The sequence below is a fragment of the Carcharodon carcharias genome, chromosome 5, assembly GCF_017639515.1.
Source record: "Carcharodon carcharias isolate sCarCar2 chromosome 5, sCarCar2.pri, whole genome shotgun sequence".
Lineage (NCBI taxonomy): Eukaryota > Metazoa > Chordata > Chondrichthyes > Lamniformes > Lamnidae > Carcharodon > Carcharodon carcharias.
Genome location: NC_054471.1, coordinates 26459305 through 26483011, shown reverse-complemented (window position 1 = coordinate 26483011; position 23707 = coordinate 26459305). Strand labels below are relative to the sequence as shown.

The window sequence follows — 23707 nt, the reverse complement described above, 5'->3', positions numbered from 1 at the left end:
TACTGTTCATCAGACTTCTTAAAACCAAGCTCTTTTTTGGCTCCTTTTAACTTGGTGGGCATACAGATCTAACTGGATTTCAAATCGACCATATTGAACTAACAGAAGCAAAGTAAACTCTGGGAATCTGATGGAGGGAAGCAGAAAATGCGAAGATAATGAACCTTGGGGTTGAGGCAGCGTAATATTTAAGATAGAACCCCTCCTGAGAACTATGACCCAGAAGGATAACCATTTTGTGTCTCTTTTAGGTGCTATGTATTTACTGTTCTGAATTCCCCCAATTCTGGTCTCTTGCACAGTTGTAATTTTCGTCACTCCATCATTAGTGGTCATGCTTCAGTTGCCTCAGCCCTAAGCTCTGGAATTCCCTCCACAGCCGCCCTGTCTGTCTCTTCAGAAGCTTCTTAAAACCTGCCTCTTTGGGCAAGCTTTTCATCATTTGTCCCAATATTTCCTTTTGTGGCTCAATCAGTTTTTGTTTGATTGTACTCCTGTGAAGTTGGGTATTTTACCATGTTAAAGGTGCTGTGCCACGTTAAAGGCACTATGTAAATGCAAGTGGTTGTTGAATTGCTTGACCTCTTGCTGAATAGTTGACTTGCAGGGATGGTTCAGTCATACTTCCTTCAGACAGGCAGGCATGTACAAGCTGAGCTCTCGCCAGCACTTGATGAAGGGCCCACTTACCAACTTTTCTACTTTGTTTTCCTCTGCTATGAAGGATCAAATCCTTTTTTTTAAAAAAAAAACAAAATAGCGCAGGTGCTGGCATTCCTTAATACAAAAAATACTGGAAACATACATCTGTGGAGAGAGAAACAAGTTAATATTTGTTTGATTACCTTTCACCTGGTGTTCTCGTCACAGATGCAGGCTGTCCTGCTGACTGTTACTGCATTTTCTGTTATTTAATGTAAAACCTTTGCACTTCTAAAAAGATATTTTAAACCTTTTGTGACTTTCTGTACAGTCTCATACCTATTCCTTAGCCTCAGCCAATTTGTCTCCATGGCACCACACTTGCCTCAAAGTCAGAAGGTTGTTGTGTTTCAAGACCAGCTCTAGGCCTTGAGCACATAATATAGTCTGACACTTCAGTACAGTGATGAGGCAGTGGTTCATTGTTAGAAGTAAGATGTTCAATCAAAAGCCTTATTTGCCCATTCAAGCGGACATAAAATTCCATGGCAATGTTTGAAGAAGAGCAGGGTTTCCACTTGGTCCTGTCCTAGATGGGAACCATTCTATTGACCTGCAAGAGTATTGATCTTCTGTGCCATGCACAAGCTTTTTCTATAGCAGTCTTCTCACCATACTTACTCTAGTATTGTACACAGCCCTGTGCACCTTATTACTGCATAGTGCATTCCAGAAGTTCATAACCTTTGAACCCAACTCTTCCTACTGTAATAAGTGTTGCCTCTGTCCTTCAGAATCAAGATAAATACAGATAAAGACTTTTGACTAAATTAGTTTATCTATCTAGATAGACTCTCTAGTTCCCTTATCCCCACCACCATATCCTGCCACCAGTGTATCCATTTATTTCCCTTGAATGTTTCTAGGACCTTTTTGGTCTCCGCTTTGTTCAGAGGTTCATTCCATGTTGATCACTTGTGAAGAACCTCTTGACTGTCGTGTTTGTCTTTATTTAGTTTGAGCCTGCGTTTCCATGCCTTAGGCCTCTCAGTTTAATTTGGAGTAATTCTTTTTGGCTCTCCTTTTTCATTTCTATTTTGTATGCATCATAAAATGGCCTCTGTCATCAACTTGACAGTGAGCTTTTGACAATTTGGCTGTAGCTGTGAATTTGCCAACTAATCCATGGGGAAAGGAGGGGGCAGGAAAGGAGATACGTGGATATTAGAATGTTCCAATGTATTGAAAGGACGTTTTGCTGCTGGGAATTTTCATTGGCCCAAAATATCAACAGAGTACAATATGCTCTTTCAGCTGCCATGTAACCCTTTTAGAACACTGCTTGTATTCAATGCATCAGGGACAATAGCCCCCATTACTGTAGAGGGAAAAAAAATCACCTCCATTATCTTGATTCATTCAAGTTCCCTCATGATTAAGAGACTGTAGCAGCCTGACTGGCTCTTAAGTAATAGCTAAGACTCAGTGCTTGGGGGAACTTCCTAGTTTGAATCAATTGAAGTTTGCTTATGCCTAGTAAAACAACAAGAAGCTAATCAAAAACAAAACTAATTACTAATAGAAATGGCCAAACATAGAACAAAAGTGAATGTCTCAGCATTTCTAAAGGCATCTTGTAAAATAAAAAGATGTATTTTTTACGAATTGAAAAGGTGTCTTTATATGTTCTAATCCCGGCATTCACAGCTAGGTATATTGATGGTATAATTATGACTGAACAGCAGTTGAAATGTTTGCTTTGTTCAGTTTTCTTTCAGAATGTTATGGGTCAAAATCCGACTCGATGCATGGACACAAGGGCAGTGCCGAGGGAGTGCTGCATTGTAGGACGAAAATCAAACATAATTAATGCTGGAAATCTGAAATAAAAACTGTGCAAAACAGATTTGCAGGAATGATGCCAGATATGGGAGGTTATAACCATTAAAAACACTACTAAGGCTGAGATGACCTGATAGAAATAAAAACAAAAAGCGCTGGAAATACTTAGGGCAGGCAGCATCTGTGGACAGAGAAACAGTGTTAATGCTTCGGTTCGCGATGACCTTTCATCAGGACTGATCAGGGTGAAAGATCGTCTTGACCTGAACCATTACTCTGTTTCCCTCTCCACAGACGCTGCCTGACCTGAGTATTTTCAGCACTTCTGTTTTTATTTGAGATTTCCAGCATCCACAGTATTTTGCTTTTATATTGGTGACCTGATAGAGAGGTCTTCAAAATTATGAAGGGAGTTATTAAGCTGGACATGGGGAAAATATTTCCACTTGTGGGGGAGTCCAAAACTAGACATTAAATATAAGATTTTCACTAATAGAAGCAAACAGGATGTTCAGGAGAATCATCTTTACCCTAAAGAACGGTTAAGGGAAATCTAGCTAAACATGAGGGAAAAAGGAATAGAAGGCTATGCTGCTAAAATGAGATGAGGTAGTGTGGGAGAAAGCTCGTGCGGAGACTGGCTGGTTTCAGTGCCATATTCCTAAGTAATTTCTATCCTAGAACAATATATTTTTCTGGAGAGGGAAGTAGAGTTAATGTCTCGGTCCAGCCATATTCAGTCGTGAATGGTGGTGGACAATTAAACAACTCACCTGGTGGAGGCGACTCCACAAATATCTCCATCCTCAGTGTTGGGGGAGCCCAGTACATCAGTGCAAAAGATAAAGGTGAAGCATTTGCTATAATCTACAGCCAGAAGTGCCAAGTGGATGATCCATCTCTGCCTCCTCTGGAGGTCCCCAGCATCACAGTTGCCAGTCTTCAGCCGATTCGATTCACTCCATGTTATATCAAGAAACGGATAAAGGCTATGGGGCCTGACGATATTCCGGTAATAGTACTGAAGACTTGTGCTCCAGAACTTGCCGCACATCTAGTCAAGCTGTTCCAGTACAGCTACAACACTGGCATCTACATGGCTATGTGGAAAATTACCCAGTTATATCCTGTACACAAAAAGCAGGACAAATCCAACCTGGTCAATTACTGCCCCATCAGTCTGCTCTTGATTGTCAGTAAAGTAATGGAAGGAGTCATCAACAGTGCTATCAAGCGGCACTTTGCAATAACCTGCACTCTGGCGCCCAGTTTGGGCTCTGCCAGGTCCGCTCAGCTCCTGACCTCATTACAACCTTGGTTCAAACATGCACAAAAGAGCTGAACTCCCGAAGTGAGATGAGAGTGACTGCCCTTGACATCAAGGCCGCATTTGACTGTGGCATCAAGGAGCCCTAGCATAACTGGAGTCAATGGGAATTGGGGGAAAACTCTCCACTAGTTGGAGTTATACCTAGCACAAAGGAAGATGGTTGTGGTTGTTGGAGGTCAGTCATCTCAGCTCCAGGATATGATTGCAGGAGTTCCTCAGGGTAGTGTCCTAGGCCCAACCATCTTCAGCTGCTTCATCAGTGACCTTCCTTCCATCATAAGGCCAGAAGTGGGGACGTTTGCACAATGTTCAGCACCAGTCACAGCGACTCAGGTACTGAAACAGTCCATGTCGAAATGCAGCAAGACCTGGAGAATACCCAGGCTTGGGCAAATGGCAAGTAACATTTGTGCCACACAAGTGCCAGAGAATAACACTTTGACAAGAGAGAATCTAACTATTGCCCCTTGACGTTCAATGGCATTGCCATCACTGAATCCCCCACTATCAACATCCTGGGTGTTACCATCGATCAGAAACTGAACTGGACTAGCCATATAAATACTGTGGCTACAAGAGCTGGTCAGAGGCTAGGAACTGTGCAACGAGTAACTTACTCCTGACACCCCAAAGCCTGTCCACCATCTACAAGGCACAAGTCAAAGAGTGTGATGGAATACTCCCCACTTGTCTGGATGAGTGCAGCTCCCATAACACTGAAGAAGCTTGACACTATCCAGGGCATAGCCTGCTTGATTGGCACCACATCCACAAACATTCATTCTCTTCACCACCGGCACACAGTAGTAGCAGTGTGTACCATCTACAAGATGCACTGCTGGAATTCACCAAGACTCCTTAGCACCTCCCAAACCCATGACCACCACCATCTAGAAGGACAAGGGCAGCAGGCACATGGGAACATCACCACCTTGAAACTCCCCTTCAAATCACTCACCATCCTGACTTGGAAATTTTTCTCCTTTCCTTCAGTGTCGCTGGGTCAAAATTCTGGAACTCCCTTCCTAACAGCACTCTGGGTGTACCTACACCACGTGGACCGCAACGGTTCACCACCACCTTCTCTTGTGGTGTGGGGAATGTTCATTTCAAACAGGTAGAAGTTTAGCGTTGCCAGCCTGTTGTAGCTCACAGAGCCCAGTTTGAATGGATATGACCTTGGGTACGATACATGATTTGTATTTAAGAATAGGAGGTTGTATTTGCAATCATCTGCAGACCCAACTGACTTCTATTTGGGAAACATCTTTTCATTTTCTTTTTCGCTTCCTTAATTCTCCATCTTGGCCAGAATCAAATTGGAATGGTGAAACCTCTTCTCAAAGTCTTAATTAAACTTGCACTTGCAGCAGCAGTCAGAGGAAAAATCTCAATTGCCTGCTGGCAGTTGGCTGTCAGGAATGGCAGTTGGGCAAGGTACTGAACTCGATAGCTGCGGATTGGAGATAAGCACGTTGGATTAGACAACATTTGTAAAGACTGCATTTAACATTTCTGGATTGGGGTCGAGAGTGGTGTGCTACTGCTGCTGCATTTAATTTAACCCTTCGAACCAGCTGAGCTCGGACCTCTGAACAGAACTGAACTGGCTCTCAAGAAGCTCGACACCATCCAAGACATGGCTGCCTGCTAGACTGGCACACCATCCAGCAACTTAAACATTCACTTCACCACTGCACAATGCCTGCAGTATGTACTTTCTACAAGATGCACTGCAGCAACTCGCCAAGCCTTTGACAGCACCTTCCAAACCCTTGACCTGTACCATCTAGAGGAACAAGGGCTCCAGATACATGGGAACATCACCACCTGCAAGTTTCCCTCCAAGCCTCTCACCATCCTGACTTGGAACTATATCATCATTTTGTCACTGCCACTGGGTCAAAATCCTGGAACTCCCTCCGCTGATTGATTGTACCTACACCTCATGACTGCAGAGGTTGAAGAAGATGGCTCACCAACCCCTTCTCAAAAGCAAATAGTAATGGGCAACAAATGCTGGACTGGCTAGTGACACACATTGCATGAAAGGACTTTTTTTAAAATAACCACCCATTTCTTAAGCTTGAACAAACACCAGAATGGCAAGGCCTAGATTTCTTTGTTTGAGACTGGGTATTCTCCACATTACACACACTATTCTCCACATCACAAATACATGAACTGTCCTGTATCTCTTACCGTTTGCTGTATAGGATAATCCACAATCAAATTATTTCTGTCGTTTCACACTAACTCTTCTTAAAAAAAAAACTAATTTAGAGCTCATTAGAAATAGGAGCCAGAGTAGACCATTCAATGAACCTGCTCTGCCATTCAGTAAGATCATGGCTGATCTGATTGTGGCCTTAACTCCACTTTTTTGCCTGTCCCCATAACTCTTGACTCCCTAATAGATCAAAAATATGTCTAGCTCAGCTTTAACCAGCCTCGACTGTTCTCTGGAGAAAAGAATTCCAATGACAAATGATTTTGAGAGAAGAAATTTTTCCTCATCTCCATCGTAAATGGGAGACCCTTATTTTGAAACTGTCCCCTAATTCTGGATTCCCCCATGAGAAGCAACATCCCCTCAGCATCCACCCTGTCATGCTCCCTCAGAATCAGTCTAGTGACTGCTCTGACTGCTTCTAATGCAATTATGCCCTTAAATAGAAGGAAAAAACTCTTCACTACTCTCGATGTGCTCTCACCAATACCCTTTGCAACTGTAGCAAAACATCCCAACTTTTATATTACATTCCCCTTGCAGTAATTGAGAACATTCCATTTGCTTTCCTAATCACTTGCTGTACTGTATTCTAACATTTTGTGATTCATGTACCAGGACACTAGATCCCCTGTAACTCAGAACTCTACAATTTCTCCGCATTTAAGTAATATGCCGCTTTTCCAAAATGGACAAGTTCACATTTTCCCGTATTTTATACTCCCATCTGCCAAATTTTTACCCACTCACTTAACCTATCTATATCCTTTGCAGACTCCTTATGTCCTTTTCACAACTTACTTTCCTACCTATCTTTGTGTCTTCAGCAAACTTAGCATCCATACACTTAATCCTGTCATTCAAGTCATTAATATAGGTTGCAAATAGTTGAGCCCCCCCACCTTAACCTGTGAGTCACTCCGGTTGCATTTTGCTAACTTGAAAATGAACCATTTATGCCTACTCTGTTGCTGTTAGCTAACCAATCCTCTATCCATGCTAATATGTTACTCCCTATACCATGAGCTCTTATTTTTGCATGGTAACCTTTGCTGTACACTTTGTCAAATGCCTTCTGAAGATCTAAGTACATCTAAGTTCCCCTTTTATCCACGTTGCTTGTTACTTCCTCAAAGAATTCCAATAAATTGGTCAAACATTATTTCCCTTTCACAAAACTACCTTGATTCTTGCCTGGTTGTATTGATATTTTAAGTGCCCTGCTATAACCCCCTCAATAGATTCCAGCATTTTCCCTGTGACAGATGTTAAGCCAACTGGCCTATAGTTTCCTGTCTCCCCCTTTCTTGAATAAAGGAGTTACATTTGCTATTTTCCAACCTGATGGGACCTTTCCAGGATCTAGGGAATTTTAGAAAATTAAAACAAATGCATCTACTACCTTGGCAGCTGCTACTTCCTATACACTCGGATGTAGGCCATCAGGACCTGAGGACTTGTCAGCCTTTAATTGTTGTAATTTTCTCAGTATTCTTTCCTTGGTGATTGTAAAAAGTTTCTCCCTCTCTAACCTCTTGATGGACATTTATTTCCGGTATGTTATTTGTATCCTCTACGGTGAAGACAGATGCAAAATATCTGTTCCATTCATCCACCATTTCCTTCTTTTCCATTATTAATTCTCTAGGCACTCAATCTAGAGGGACATGTTACTTTACTTACTTTATTCCTTTTTAAATACCCACAGAAACTCTTATCTGTTTTTATATTTCTAGTTCGCTTTCACTTGTACTTTAATTTCACCTTCATTTTTTAGCCATTCTTTGCTGTTTTTTAATATTCTGCCCAATCGTCTAACTAACCTGCCACTAATCTTTCCAGAACTGTATACTTTTTCTTTCAAGTTGATACTATCTCTAACTTCCTTAGTTAAATCACAGATGGCAACCATGGTTAACCAAGTAAGTTAAGGATAGTATAAAATTAAAATAAAAGATATATAATGTGGCAAAGCTTAGTGGTAAGTCAGAGGATTTGGAAAGTCTTAAAAACCAACAAAAGATGACCAAAAAAATAATAGAGGAAGGAAATAAACTTTGAGGATAAACTAGCAAGTAATATAAAAATGGACAGCAAGAGCTTTAAATATATAAAAAGGAAGAGAGAGACCAAAGTGAACATAGGCCCCATTCAGAATGAGGCTGGAGGATTAATAATGAGGAACCAAGAAATGGCAGAGGAGTTGAAAAATACTTTGCTTCCGTCTTTATGATAGAAGACACTAATAATATTCCGACACAAATAATATTCCAACACTAAATAATCAAGGGGCAAAAGAGGAGGAGGAAATAAATACAATAGCTATCACTAGAGAAAAAGTTCTAGGGAAACTAATGGGGCTAAAGGCCGATAAGTTCCCTGGATCCGATGGGTTGCATCCTAGGATATTGAAGGAAGTAGCTACAGAGATAGTGGATGCACTGATAGTAATCTTCCAAGAATCCTTACATTCTGGAAAAGCCCCAGAGGATTGAAAAACTGCCAATGTAACACCCTTATTCAGAAAGGGTCGGAGGCAAAAAACAGATAACCATAGGCCAGTTAGCTTAACATCTGTCATTGGGAAAATGTTAGAGTCTATTATAAAGGATGTAATAGCAGAGCATTTAGAATTACATAATCTAATCAAGCAGAGTCAGCATGGCTTCGTGAAAGGAAAATCATGCCTGACAAATTTATTAGAATTCTAGCAGGATAGATAAAGGGGAACCAGTAGATGTAACATATTTGGATTTCCAAAAGGCATTCGATAAGGTACCTCATGTAAGGCTGCTTAATAAGACATGAACCCATGTTGTTGGGGGTAGTATATTAGCATGGATAGAGGATTGGCTAACTAATAGGAGACAGTTGGGATAAGGGGGGGCATTTTCGGGATGGCAACCTGTAACTAATGGAGTGCCTCAGGACCATTGCTGGGGCCTCAGTTATTTACAATATATATTAATGACTTAGATGAGGGAAGTGAATGTACTATTGCCAGATTTGCGGATGATACAAAAATAGGTGGGAAGGCAAGTGGTGAGTATGACACAAGGAGTCTACAAAGGAATGGGCAAAAAGGTGACAGATGGAATATAATGTGGGAAAGTGTGAGGTTATGCACTTTGGCAGGAAGAATAGAGGAGCTGAATATTATTTAATTGGAGAAAGCTGCAGCATAGAGGGATCCGGGAGTCCTTGTGCGTGAATCCCAAAAAGCTAACATATAAGTTCAACAGGTAGTAGGGAAGGCAAATGGAATGCTGGCCTTTATTTCAAAGGGAATGGAGTACAAAAATAGGGAAGTCTTGTTAAAACCATACAAGGCACTAGTTAGACCACACCTAGAATACTGTGAACGGTTTTGGTCCCTTATCTAAGGAAAGATACACTGACATTGGAGGCAGTCAGAGGTGGTTCACTAGGTTCATCTCGGATATGAAGGGATTTTCTTATGAGGAGATGTGGAGTAGGTTGGGCCTGTACTCATTGGAATTTAGAACAATGAGAGGCAACTTTATTGAAGCATAAACGATTCTTAGCTTGACAGGGTAGATGCTGAGGTTATTTCTCCTTATGGGAAGGCCTAGGACCAGAGGGCATAATCTCAGAGTAAGGGGTCGCCCATTTAAAACAGATGAGGAAATCCTTCTCTGAGGGTAGGTAATCTGTGGAATTCTTTACAGCAAAGGGCTGTAGAAGCTGTGTTGTTAAGTATATTCAAGCTGGACAGATTTTTAATCAGTAGGAGAATCAAGGGTTATAGGGAAAAGGCAGGAAAGTGGAGTTGAGGATTATCAGATCAACCATGATCTCATTGAATGGCAGAGTAGACGCAATGGGCTGAATGGCCTACTTCTGCTCCTACATCTTATGGTACTGTACGCCCTTCTGTTAGAGTCTTTCCTTATTGGAATGTACCTTTGCTGAGCGTTATGAAATATCTCCTCAAATGTCTGCATCTCTACTGATTTATCCCTGAACCTTATTTCCCAGTTCACTTTAGCCCAGCTGTCTTCACACCCTCATAATTGCCTTATTTAAGTTCAAAACGCTACTCTTCGGCCCACTTCCCCCTCCTGCGAACTGAATGCAAAATTCTTTCATGTTATGATCACTGCTACTCGGGCTCCCTTTACTATGAGGTCATTAATTAATCCTGTCTTGTTGCACATTCACTGATCTAGAATAGCCTGCTCACTGGTTGGTGCTGGAACGTGCTGCTCTAAGAAATTGTGCCAAAAACACTCTTATGAACTCAACTTCCAGGCTACCTTTGCCACCCTGAGTCATCCATCTACATGTAGATTAAAATCACCCATGATTATCACCATACCTTTCTCATAAGCCTCCATTATTTCTTGCTGTGTGCTCCATCCTACAGGTTGGGCAAATAATCTAGGGCGTGATTGCTGCATTGCAAGAAGTGCGTCCTTTAGATGAGATGTTCAACTGAATGCCTGTTCTGTAGATAATGTGGATCTTGATCAAGTGGCACTATTTTAAGGAACAAGAAGCAGCTTAAATTCCCCTTTCAAGCCAGTTCACTTAAAATTCAGTTAAAATGCTAAAGCAGATTGGATCAAGCTGCATTTGGGTAGCATTCCTCCTTAATCAACTGTGCAAAAGACATTAGCTGGTCATCCATCATGTTGGTTGTGGAACCTTGCAGTGTACCCAATAGCTTGCCTGCTTACGTGATTGCAGTTCAAAATAAGCCACCATATTCGAAGCGCTTTGGAATGTTTAAGATTTGGTAATGCACTAAGTGCATATCTATCATTTTTCACCGTGCTAATGTTTCTCATCAGGAGAGAATGGACTGGCCTGGGGAACATGAAGAAAGAATATGCCATGGTGGAATTTGTCCAGTTGCTGAACAAATGCTGCAGTCTGTTTGAACCATATGTCACATCCCATAAAATAGAGAAGGAGGAGCAGGAAAGGAAGAGGTAAGAGAACTGTTACCTGTCTTTATAGGATAGTGATTTAATAAGGAGCCTACAGTGTTTATAAAGGACAGTTTTAGTGAAGCAGTCCAGGCCAGGTAGTTCTCGGAACCATTCTATCACATGGTGCCAGTCGTGGCTCAGTGGGTAGTACTCCCACCTACGTCAGAAGGTTTTGGATTCAAGTGCTGCTTCAAAAATTTGAACACAAATATCTAGGCTGAAACTCCCAGTGCAGTACTGCATTGTCAGAATTGGCATCTTTCATGTTAAACAGAGGTTCTATCTGCCATTTCGAATGGATGTAAACAATCCCATAGCACTATTATGAAAATATGCAGAACAGTTCAATGTCTTGGTCAATATTTACTCTTCAACTGGCATTACCAAAAACAGGTTATATTGCATTACTGTTTGGTGACTTTGCTGTATGCAAAGTGGCTGCCATATTAACATTGCCATACTTACATTATAACAGTGACTGTGCTTTGAAAATACTTCAATGGGCTGTTAAGTGCTGTGGGTCATTCTAGGGACATGAAAGGCACTATAGAAATGCAAGTTCCTTTATCAGTTTTCATATTTCCTATTAAAATGGATGGTGCAATAAGCTCTTAAATCTGCCAGATGCAGGTTTTATTCCTTGTACCTTTAGTTTGAAGTGCAAGTGATAATGCACAGCCTACATCTCAGTGGTTGAGCCAGCTACCTTCTTGCCACAAGTCAACTTTCTCAATTATAACATTTTAAAACTGTTTTGAAGTGGCAGTTTTTCACTTATTGGCAGCCGCCTAACTACATTGGAGGGAGCACTTAAGGGGTTGCTTTCTTCACTGGCATGTGTTGAATTCAATAGAAATCAGTGAATAAGGAGAATTAAGAATGCAAATTGTCATTCCTTTATTGTCACTGGGTTAAATCCCTGGAACTCCTTAACAGCACTGTGGGTGCACCTTCATCTCAAGGACTGCAGTTCAAAATGGCAGTTCACCACCACCCAATCAAGGCAAGTACGGATGGGCAATAAATACAGGCCTTGCCAGTAAGCCTGTATTGCCAAAATTTTTTAATTGATAACTATGGAGGGCCATGATGGAATAGTTGTAATGAACATGTTTTAAGTTTGCACAAGACTGGGAAACTTAATATTGTTGGTTGTAGCACTTTGAGAAGTGACACAGAAGAGAAAAGCGATGAGGCGTGACAGTGTTAAGGACATAATGTCCTTGTAAATATTTCAGATTTCCAGCCTTCACGCTATCTTGCCTTTTCGTATGATGCCCTGGGGATTTTATTGACATGAATCCCTGTGGATTGAGTTGAGGAATAGAAAGACAAGTTTCAGCATCAGTGACCACCAAACAATGGAAACCAAATCGAAGAGGAGCTCTGCAGACTCATTATTATTTAGCTTATTAGACAAGACCTGTAATTCCAGCCATTTTAGAGCATTGCCATTAGCAGCATACAAAAGAAATGTTAAGATGTGCAGACTCGGATATGCAAGAACAATATGGTAATGAATGTTTCTAACCGTTACAAAATAGGCTCATCTGTCAGTCATCCAAAACATCTTCCCCAATCACTGTTTTAGATGCAACGATTGTTTTATATCTGGGAAATTAAATGGGACAATTAACTGATGACGACTGAAGAACCATTGTAAAATAACGTTTAGATCATAATTGCATCCAGCAAGCAATCAGGAAAGGATAATAATGCAAGAGGGTTTTTAATTCATTCATGGGATATGAGTGTCACTGGCTCGGCCAGCATTTGTTGCCCATCCCTAATTGCCCTTGAGAAGGCGGTGGTGAGCCACCACCTTGAGCCGCTGCAGTCCATGTGGTGTAGGCACGCCCACAGTGCTGTTAGAAAGGAAGTTCCAGGATTTTGACCCAGCGACAATGAAGGAAAGACCAAAGTCCAGTGAGATGGGAACAAATTAACCAACTGGTTGATGGGTCAGCAGTGAGAATATGAAAAAAAATGAGTGCTGCTTGATTCTGTAAAGTTATAGTGGTTCTGTGGATGTGTAGACTACATGTGAGGTGTATGATTATGGTTAACGGTAATGTGTTCAGTCTGTGTGCTCCATTATTCATGGGACGTTAAAGCTGTAGAAGGCATTTCCACAGGATGATGCCAAAGATGGGACAACTCTTAGTTATGAAGAGACTTGCACAGGTATGGTAGCATAGTGGTTATGTTAAATAAATTGACAATCCAGAGGCTTGGACAAATATTCTTCAGAATTAGTTGTGATTCCACCCCCCCCCCCCCCCCCCCAACCACCACCACCCCATGACAGTTTCAGAATTTAAATGCAGTTTGACAGTGGGGGAGAAATCTATAAAGGGAAAGAGAGTTGATGTTAGTCATAAGTGACCATGGGTAATCATAAAAAGCCAGCTGGTTCACTAATATCACTTATAGAAGAAAAAGCTGCTGTACTTAAAACAGTGCATGACTCCAGTTCCCATAGCAACACTGTTGACAGAATCTGCTAATGTAGCCTAGCAAGCCACCCCATTGTATCCAGGACAACCAGGGATGGACAAATAATTGTCAGCCCTGCCATCAATGCCCACATCCAGAGAATGGAAGAAAAAAAGACTTGAGGCTGGATCTATTTCCAGTGCAGCATAGAAAATTTGATTGAATTTTTTGCTGCTAATGGGATGATTTAAACAGCACCTTTTGGCCCATTGTGCCTGTGTCAACTCTTTAGTAAGAGCTATCTAATTAATCGCACTTCCCTGCTTCCCCATAGCCCTACAAAGTTATTTTCTTGCAAGAATTTATCCAGTTCTCTTTAGTACGTTATCATTGAATCTGCTTCCGCCAACCTTTCAAACAGCGCCTTCCAGATCACAACAGCTGGATGTATAGAGGAAAGTCTCCTTATGTCGCCTCTGATTCTTTTGCCAATCCCCTTAAATATATGTCCTCTGGTTTCTGACCCTCTTGCCACTGGACACAGCTCATTTACTCATGACTGGCTACTCAAGATTAGCTTTTCTCACTAGCCCTCCAAAAGATTCTCTTGCTGGGAACATCCTGTGGAGTCTGGGTTGTGAGGTCATCAATTTAAAATTGTCACTGAGCATGAAGAGTGAGGTTAGGAGAGCCTTGTTGGCATGTGTGATAGTTGGCCACGGGGAGTAATGGTAACAAATGGTAACAAGCTAGGAATTGTGGATGAGCCAAAAGATTTAAACATTCAAGTACAGAAGTCATTAAAGCTAGTGGGCAGCTACAAAAAATAATTCAAAAAGCTAAAGGAAATGTTGGTCATTACCTCGAGGCATTTTAAATAAAAAGGGACACAAGTGTTGTACTGTAACTACTGAGCATACGAACATACGAATTAGGAGCAGGAGTAGGCCATTTGGCTGCTCGAGCCTGCTCCGCCATTCAATAAGATCATGGCTGATCTGTTTGTGGCCTCAGCTCCACATTCCCGCCTACCCCGGTAACCTTTCACTCCCTTGTTAGTCAAGATCCATCTACCTCTGCCTTAAAAAATTCAATGACCCTGCCTCCACCGCTCTCTGGGACAGAGTTCCAAAAGTACTGACCCCCTGAGCAAAAAAAATCTCCACCTTAAATGGGAGCCCCCTTATTTATAAAGTGTCCCCTGGTTCTAGTCTTTCCCACAAGGGGAAGCATCCTTTCAGCATCCACCCTGTCAAGTCCCTCTTCAGGATCTTGTGTTTCCATAAGATCGCCTCTCATTCTTCTGAGCTGCAGCAGATACAGCCCCTGCCTGTCCAACCATTCCTCATAAGATAACTCCTTCATTCCAGGTATCAGTCAAGGGAACTCTCGTTAGTCTGTGTTCCGTTATGGGCCCTGCATCTTGGGTGGAATATATTGGAAGGAGTGCACATAAGATTCACCAGAATTAAATCGGAGTTAAAAGGATTAATTTACATAGCTTATATTCAATTGAGTATAGAAAGACTGGTTAATTAAGATGTTTAAAGCAAGTATAGGATTTGATTGGGTAGATAGAGAAATTATTTCCTCTGGGGGGGGTGGTGAAAGGGGGGCATAATCTTAAAATTTAGAGCTAGACCATTCGGGGGTTTTGTCAAAGCATTTCTTCACACAGATATGAATCTGGAAAACTTTCCCCTCTCCATCCCACCCCAAAATGGTGACTGAGGTTGGGGGTCAGTTGAAAACTTCATGATTGAAATTGAGATTTTTGTTAGGCAGGAGCCTTAAGGGATCCAGCATCAAGGGATAGATGGAGTTAAGATGCAAATCATATACGATCAAATTAAATGGCGGAACAGGCTGAAGAGCTGAAAGGCCTCCTCCTGTTCCCACGTTCTATAATCGCAGCAAAAATCGCTGGATCTTTTTAAGGGCAAATCGGACAAACGTTTGAAGTCGAGGAAGATAACAGAACTATGTAAGAGTATGGCAGTGAGATCACTTTGAGATTGTTCTCACAAGGAGTTCACGCAGGAATGATGACCCTGAGCTGTTCCCTGTGTGGCCAACCTCTTGGATTCCAAATTGCATCTTCACGTGACTCAGTTGCTTCGGGTTTGAAATCAAATGGAAAATCATAGCCTTACTCTTCCCTTCCATTTATCCAGTCCAGTTACTTCGCTGACACTGTTGTACCTCCACGGTCTCCCCGGGTGATCTGACGCTTATATTTACCAGCCTTTGTTCAAATGAAGGAATCTAATCTCTGCACTAATTTTAGTTTTAATCTGAAATCTGGTCATGAAGTGCCCACTCCTGCTCACTGTTGTTGGTATCCATGTCTGAATATACAAAGTCACCTGCACATAAATTGCTTTATTTTACAGAATGTTCCATTTTGTTTCCTGGCTGCAGGAGAGAAGAGGAGGAGAGGCGTCAAAGGGAAGAGGAGGAGCGAGAACGTTTGCGGCAGGAGGAAGAGAGAAGGCAGCGAGAGGAGGAAGAAAAAAGGAGGCGGGAGGAGGAGGAGAGGAGGAGGCTGGAGGAAGAACGGCTACGAATGGAACAACAAAAGTAAGAGCTGTTCGTCAGTTGAAAGTTGTCTTAAGCTTTGCAATTAAAGTACCATTGCTTAATTGTCTAAACGTGGCTGTGTTAATAGCTCTCTTGTCTGGGTCAGCAAGTTATACTTTTAGACACTAGGAATCAAGGGAAATGGCAATAGTGTAGGAAAGTGCAGTTCAGATAGACAACCGGTCATGATCTTATTGAATGCCAGAGCAGACTTGAGGGCTGTATGGGCTACTCATGCTCTTAATTCTTACGTGCTGATATTATGATCTAGCTTGATATTCCAGTACAGCTATGAAGGAGTGCTGCATCACTGGAGGTGCTATCATTTAAAATGAGCATTAAACCAAGGCATGCTCAGGCCACTCAACTGTTTGCTGAATAATTGCTGGGAGCTCTCCTGATCACTTGGCCAGCATCCATCCTTAACTACCACCAGTGGCAAAAAGAACCCAAATGGTCGACTTATTACTGTTTGAGGAATATCTCCATTGTAGAATGGTTGCTGCGTTTGCCCTGGAGCCCAAAGCCAAATTCATTGTGGCATTCTGAGATGGTTGGCCAAGTTTTAAGGCACTAATAGATGTGAATATCTATCTTACCTCCTGCTCCCAATAGATAATCAACAGACCTGTGCTGGTGCTATACAGTAAACGGATGCCAGTTGTCCCAAGAGTGGTTTTACTCGATCATTTATCCCCTGCCCTCCCCAGTGGTGTCCGTGAGTAGTACCAGGATAAAATCTAACATTAAATTACACTGTGATTATGCTGACAAGTGCTGGATTCCAGTTCTGAGCATCAGTCTCCTTGTATGTCTCCAAAGTGACCACTCTTCATGTCGTCAATCTTGATGTTGGGCTGTCCATCACTGTACAGCCTACTCCAAACAGCACCTTCCAGTAGGCTAGAAGATGGGTGCAGGAACCCTGGCTGATTTCTCCTCTTCCTTGCCTGGTGGTGCTGAGACTGATATCAGAGGCTCCTTATAGCTGCCTGGCTAAAATCAGGGAGGTTCCTTGCTGTGACCTGGGCCATTCCTGAAGCTGAGATTTTCCTCACCTGTGCAGTTTCGTACCACATTTGAAAGGAGCAAGGAGAGCTTCTGAAGTTCGAGCGTTTTGTGTAAATGTGAGAAACTTTATCCCAGAGCTTTACTCTTTGAACCTTTAATTTTAGGCAACAAATCATGGCTGCCTTAAATGCACAAACTGCCGTGCAGTTCCAGCAGTATGCAGCCCAGCAGTATCCTGGTAACTTTGAACAACAGCAACTCCTGATTCGTCAGCTTCAAGAGCAGCACTATCAACAGTACATGCAACAGCTGTACCAGGTGCAGCTAGCACAGCAGCAGGTAAGGCTGGGCATGTCTGTGAGCAGTAAAAAGGATCAGTGTGCAGTGAATGAGATATTAGTCTCTTTAATTATAATTTAATTACAGGGTGGGTACAAGTTTGAGTAGCTTTCCTGTGCCAGTACCACACTGCCTTCCACATTAATTCCTGCTTTAGAACTGGTAGAGCTTTAATAATTGGGTAGAATGTACTGCAAGCATCACAGGCTCACTTTGTAGCCGTGCTGTTGTCAACTGACTGGGTAAAATTTTTTAGGCAAGTTGAATTTGAGGGACCTAAATTAAAATCCCTGGCTTAGACAAGACCAAAATTAACATGGAGCCATAGAGACATTATGATGCAGAAGGCCATTCAGCCAGTCCAATCCATGCTGGCTCTCTGTAGAGCAATCCAGTCAGTCCTGTACCTCCTCTCTAACCCTGTAGCCCTGCAAGCTTATTTCCTTTTGAGTGTCCATCCAATTTCCTTTTAAAATCACTAATCATTTCCACTTCCTCACCCTGGTAGGCTGTGAATTCTAGGTGATTACCAGTCGCTGTATATTCCTCCTGCATCTCTTGACAAAACCTTAATTCTGTGTTCCCTAGTCCTATAGCTAATGGGAAGTTTTGTTTTCTTTGTCTACCTTATCCAAATGCGTCATGATCTTGGACACTGCTATCAAATCACTCCTCTTTAAAAGACTTCCACACAAGATCACCAATCTGGAAAAATCCTGCACAAGGGGAGGCTGAACAAAAATTGTGGAATGTTTTTCCCAGGGAAGGATGTCTAAAAGGAGGAAAGTAAATGGTTTCCATAGTCAATTGCGTGGGTTCCTAGAGAGAGGATTTGCGATAGGACTCCATATAAGTCGAGTTGGGAATATAAGGTCTTTCTGAGTATAGTGATCCTTTCCCAAACATTCTTATCCTGACTCAGCTCTTACGGCGTTGTGCAGCATGTGTAAATTTTGTTGTCTTTTGTGATTTTCGCCTATCTCGGCTAGGTTGGGTAGAGGGGTTTGCAGGGGTGGGAGTGCAGATTGTTGGCCCACCCCAGTCAGTTGAATAAAACAATTGGCCAGGAAGCCCTGCCTTCCAGCTGATGAGGACTCCCTGCTGAGCAGTTGAACAGTATAGACCACAATCATCTTAGCATTCACTATCTAGTCTGCTTTCAGGTCCTTTTGCCTCAACCAGGGCATGACAATTAGGATCAGTCTTGATTGGAAGGAGAAAACCAGTTGGCATTCGTGCTCCTGAACAGTCCCCAGAAGCCTCTATTGACAATGTGCCTGTGTGGTGTCGAGAGGATTGTATTGTCTGTGATGCCTCCTAGAGTCATAGATCAAGCAAGACATGGATGCCATTCAGCGCATCGAGTCCATGCAAAGACTCTGTTGCAAGATTAAGGTTCCGGAATCTCAGATTTCCCAAAAAAAGGGGGTCGATCTCAAAAATTATTTTAAAGTAGGTTAAGTATTAAGTAGTTTATTGAGAAGCAAGTGTTTTTTTTTGAAGTGAGAGGGAAGGGAGCGAGAAAAAAGAGAACCTCTGTCAGGTGGTTTCATACTGTCTGCTAATTCTGTAATTCTAAATATTAAAGATACCATTTCTTACACTTTAGGACAATCAGTCCCATTCTCTTATTCTATCCCCCAGCCCTGCAAGTTTTATTTCTCTCTCATGCCAATTCAGTTTCCTTTAGAAATCACTTTATCTTTGCTTCTACCGCCCTTGTGGGCAGCGAGTTCCAGGTTATTACCACTTGTTACGTAAAAAAGCTCTTTATTGCATCCCTCCGTATTTTTCCCAAAATCTTAAATCTGTGGCCTCTAGTCCTTGTACCATCAGCTAACGGGAACAGCTTCTCTTTGTCTATCTTATTTAAACTTGTCATAATCTTTAACATCTCTATCAAATCACCTCTCAATCTCCGTTGCTGCAAGGAGAACAATCCCAGCTTCTCCAACCTGAGTTTATCGCTAAAATCCCTCATCTCTGGAACCATTCTGGTAAACCACTGCACATTCAAGAATTCACAGATCCTTCATAAGGTACGCTAACTAGAACTGGATGCAGTTGTCTCATGGCCTAACCATTAAAGGTTCAGCACAACTCCCCTCATTTTGTATTCAGTGCCTCTATTTATGAAGCTCAAGATCCCATATGCTTTGCTAATTACTCTCTCAATATATCTTGCCACCATCTGTGCACATAAACCCCCCTGGTCCCTCTGTTCCAGTATATAATTCAGAGCTGTGCCATCAAATCCTCTGGCTGAACAGACTATAAAAGTTCATGTAAGAAAGCTCCCACTTGAGCAGGGTACCAAAGGGTAACCAGTGTCCGTGCAGCCACACCTCAGTAAGGACTCAACTCTCAGGATAATAGGTACAAGAAAAAGCTACTCAAACCTAGTCCAATGGAAGAGACTCCTGTCAAAAATCCCAATATGGATCTGTTGTGTTGTAAGATCCTATAAGGCATCTCTAGGCAAGAACACCAGGCTTATGTTGTCTTTGGGTTTCTCTGGTCCATACAGGCAACACTACAGAAACAGCAAGAGCCAATAGTATCAACAACCCACATTGGGGTAGGAGAGGTCCCGACAGTGAACGGACAGACAACTACACACACAGACCCTTCGGAAAAAGAGCCTGAGCCAGAATCTTCGGAAGAAGTGTTGGAAAATGGACCAAAAGGTAGAAATTTGAGTTTATTAACCAGCTTCTGTCCTGTTCCACACCTACCTCCTCATCCACCCTTCCCCTGAAGTCCAGATATTTCCTGTTGGAGATCTTTAGCCTGGGAGCTGATTTTGGGTTCAAGCCTCCACTGTTTGATTGCATAGTCATGCTGGAACTCCTGTGCAATATCAAGACATTATTACATTACCAAAGGTACCATTCTTTTTATGGGGTGTTAAACGAGGCCCTGCTTGCCTGCTTAGGTGATGGTTATATATCCAGTGGTGCTATTCACTGAAGAATTAGAAATCTAACCAACATTTCCCACCAAAATCAGAATGATTGGCCTTCGCTGGGGTCTTGCTTTGCATAAACTGCCACAATTTGTATAGGAATGGCAGTGGTTGCATTTCAAGAGTAATTGATTGTATATGAAGCACTTTGGGTTATTTCTGAGACCCAGAATCATGGGTGATGTAAATGCAAGTCTATTTTTTCTTTAATGACTGCCTGAAATTGCTCACACTGCAATGGCTTTCAAACTTTTCTGGGGATCTCTTCTCCCTCTCACCCAGATACATATTGACACACCCCTGGGGGCCTCCTTGCCTCCTTTTCTAACTTTGAAAGATCCCCTTATCGGATGGTCAGTGGAAACCAGTACTGTGGCCAGAGATGTTTTCTTTTAATGGTGAACAGCAATAGTAATAAAACACTGTTAAGTCTTTTTTTATTCTTTCATGGGATGTGAGCGTTACTGGCAAGACCAGCATTTGTTGCCCATTCCAAATTGCTCTTGAAGGTGGTTAGAGAGGGAGTTCCAGGATTTTGACCCAGCGACAGTGAAGGAATGGCGATATAGATCCAAGTCGAAATGGTGTGTGGCTTGGAGGGGAGCTTGCAGATGGTGGCGTTCCCATGATGTGCTCATTTCCTTCTAGTCGTAAAGAATGTGGGTCAATATAGAAAAAGTCATGGCTGTTAAATACTTGCAACACTGCAGCTAGGGAATTTCCCCTAACCTCAGAAGTGCATATATCAGATGATCTTGTGCCACCCCTGTGGTGTAGCTCAAAGTGCTATTTCCAGATCAGCCCAATTTTGGGCAGAATAAAATCTGGAATTGTATATCTGAATGTCTTGAGAGCATAGTCACCCTCAGCAGCTCAAGGGGAAAACCCATAGCAAAACACCACCTTAGTAACGTGCAGCAGCATCATCCTGACAAGATAGGATGTCTCAGAAGTATCTACATCTTCACCCTTTACAATTAGCAACTCTCCTCAGTTATATGATTATTAAAAATAAGGCTTTAAATACAGGTTATGGCTTAATCTAAATTGATAGCTGCAGCAACTTGCGTTTATGTAGTCCTCTTCACTTAAAGAAGCAGCTTGAGCAGTTTACAGAATGCACAAAGAAATTGGAAAGGGGTAGAACTCCTATCCTAACAGCACTGTGGGTGTATCTACAATACAGGCATGCAGCTCACCACCACCACCACTTCAATTAGGGGTGGGCAGTAAATGCTGGCCTAGCCAGTGACATCCACATCCTGTAAATGATTTTTTTAAAAAAACACAGTTGGAAGGAGGGAGTACAGAATATGTTTGAAGAGAAGTTTCCAGATGAAAGACCTCTGAAAGGCTAGGGAAGTTGAAGTAGAGTGCAGGGAATGAGCCAGTACTAGAGGCAAAGCATGCATGTGGAGTTAGAGTAATACATCTAGTGTGTTATGACACGACAGATGGTGTGTGACAGGCGAATCAAATCCACAAGGGAAACTTGATCACATGGTCACAACGATTTTGCAATTTGTATTTTATTTCGATGTGTGCCCTGACTTCAGTAGTAATAAGTCCACCAAGACTCGATGTTTTACGAAACTAAATTAAACATTTATTAACAAAGGAAAAGATTTGAAGTTCATATATAAGTCTACAAATTACCACTATAATAATTCCTAAAACCCCTAATTAATCTGGCTTCCTGTTACACCCCCATTAAGGCAATGGTAAAACCTAATAGATTTAAATAGATCCAGACAGTAGAATTCAAAATGGCCTTTCCTAGCTTCAGTTTCTGTTGACAGCAGCTTAGTGCGCAAATACTGGGGGCTTTTCACACTTCTGGTAGACCATACAAGGCTTTCCTGACCCACAGCCTCATTGTGCTTTATACATGTTTCTCCCTTTTAATGTAAGTTCCATTATTTCCAATGTCTTTGGAATTTTACCTTTCTCAAATCTTTTCATGGTGCCCATATTATCAGTAAGCTTTGGGAAAATAAACACACTGCTTGGCCTAGCTTCTTTGGCTAGGTGTAACATCCTACCATCTCTTTGAAATTCAAGCTACCCTGATTTATCTGAAAATGCAAATTCTCCCCACCACTCATTCTAAAACTTCAGCCATGTTTACGTATTCAGCATTTCAAACCTAGCTTCTTTTGATGAGTCAAAGCCTCCACACCTGTCTCCAATTCAGTTAAATCCCACACACGCGCACACAAACTATCCAAACCTCACTGTTAACTTAATTTTACAATAAATCACAATATTGAGAATTATTATACTTTTGTGACACGTGTTAATAATCCTAGAATTTTACAATATAAAGAGGCCATTCAGCCCATCATTGCTGTGTCAACTCACTGAAAAAGCTGCCCACTGACCCAATGCCCTTCCACCTGCAGCTTTAAGAAGGAAGTTCCATACACCAACACAAATTTTTTAAAAAATCATTCAAGTCCCCCCTCATTCTTTGATCCTATATGTTTTCCCTCTAATTATTGATGAGGTCAGCTGAAATATTTTCCCGTACTTGCATTACTGAGTTAATTCCGCCAGATATAGTGCTTAGGAGATGTGACGTAGATTAGCTTGCCATTATTTCTATTTTACATCTGAAGCCAGGTTTGAGTTGATCATCCCAGTAAGAAAACCTTTTAAAATCCCTTACCTATTGATTTTGAGAACTGTTTTTCTCCCCAACTCTCCAAATTTCTCTCGTGGTTGGAGAGGGGAGGTCCAGTTCCAGGGATGCCCTCCTATATGTCAATTGACTGCCTATTGGTGATGTTTGAGCATGGACATGAACTGTCAGCCAGCTATTCCAGTGTAGGCACTTCAGAGCCGGTGCAGCTGCCCCGGCCCAGGGACTTCAGAGCCGGTGCAGCTGCCCTGGCCTAGGGACTTGTGCCCTAGCTATGGCTGATGTTTTGTTACTTGCCTCTCCCACCCCTTGCTGAGGTAAATTGTGCCCTTGATATCATCCAGCTAAAGTGAGTTCACTCAGCACAGACCAGAAATTGAACCTAAGATCACCACCCTGTATAGCTCTGTTGCTGACTGCCTTTACCTTGCACTACAGGATTAAGATAAATGAAGTATAAAAATTTTACAGTTCAGAAGGAGAATATATGGCCCATCATGCGTGAGTTGGCACTTTGCGATGGCGATCCAAAACTAACTGCTCCTCCCTCCCTCTCTCCTCTAACCCTGTGTTGTTTTCTGCTTCATATATTTATTCATTGGTTCCCTAAAATATGTAGTGACCTCTTGTGACAAAGCATGGTCTAACCAACCCTCAACACGACCAAACTCGCTGTACTGGTTGCTAAGGCAACAGTTGTCTCCTTATGAAAGCTGGCACGAATTTTATTTTCAAC

At 42.0% G+C, this 23707-nt stretch overlaps 1 protein-coding gene across 1 annotated transcript in view; it reads left to right on the top strand.

The window, feature by feature from the left end:
• acbd3 (acyl-Coenzyme A binding domain containing 3) overlaps nt 1-23707 on the top strand; it is a 49684-nt gene that overhangs the window by 17172 nt on the left and 8805 nt on the right. The window contains exons 3-6 of the mRNA XM_041188108.1: nt 10859-10999; nt 15857-16015; nt 17191-17365; nt 19893-20052. Coding sequence (XP_041044042.1) covers nt 10859-10999; nt 15857-16015; nt 17191-17365; nt 19893-20052 — 635 coding nt within the window. The remainder of the gene's footprint in view (nt 1-10858; nt 11000-15856; nt 16016-17190; nt 17366-19892; nt 20053-23707) is intronic.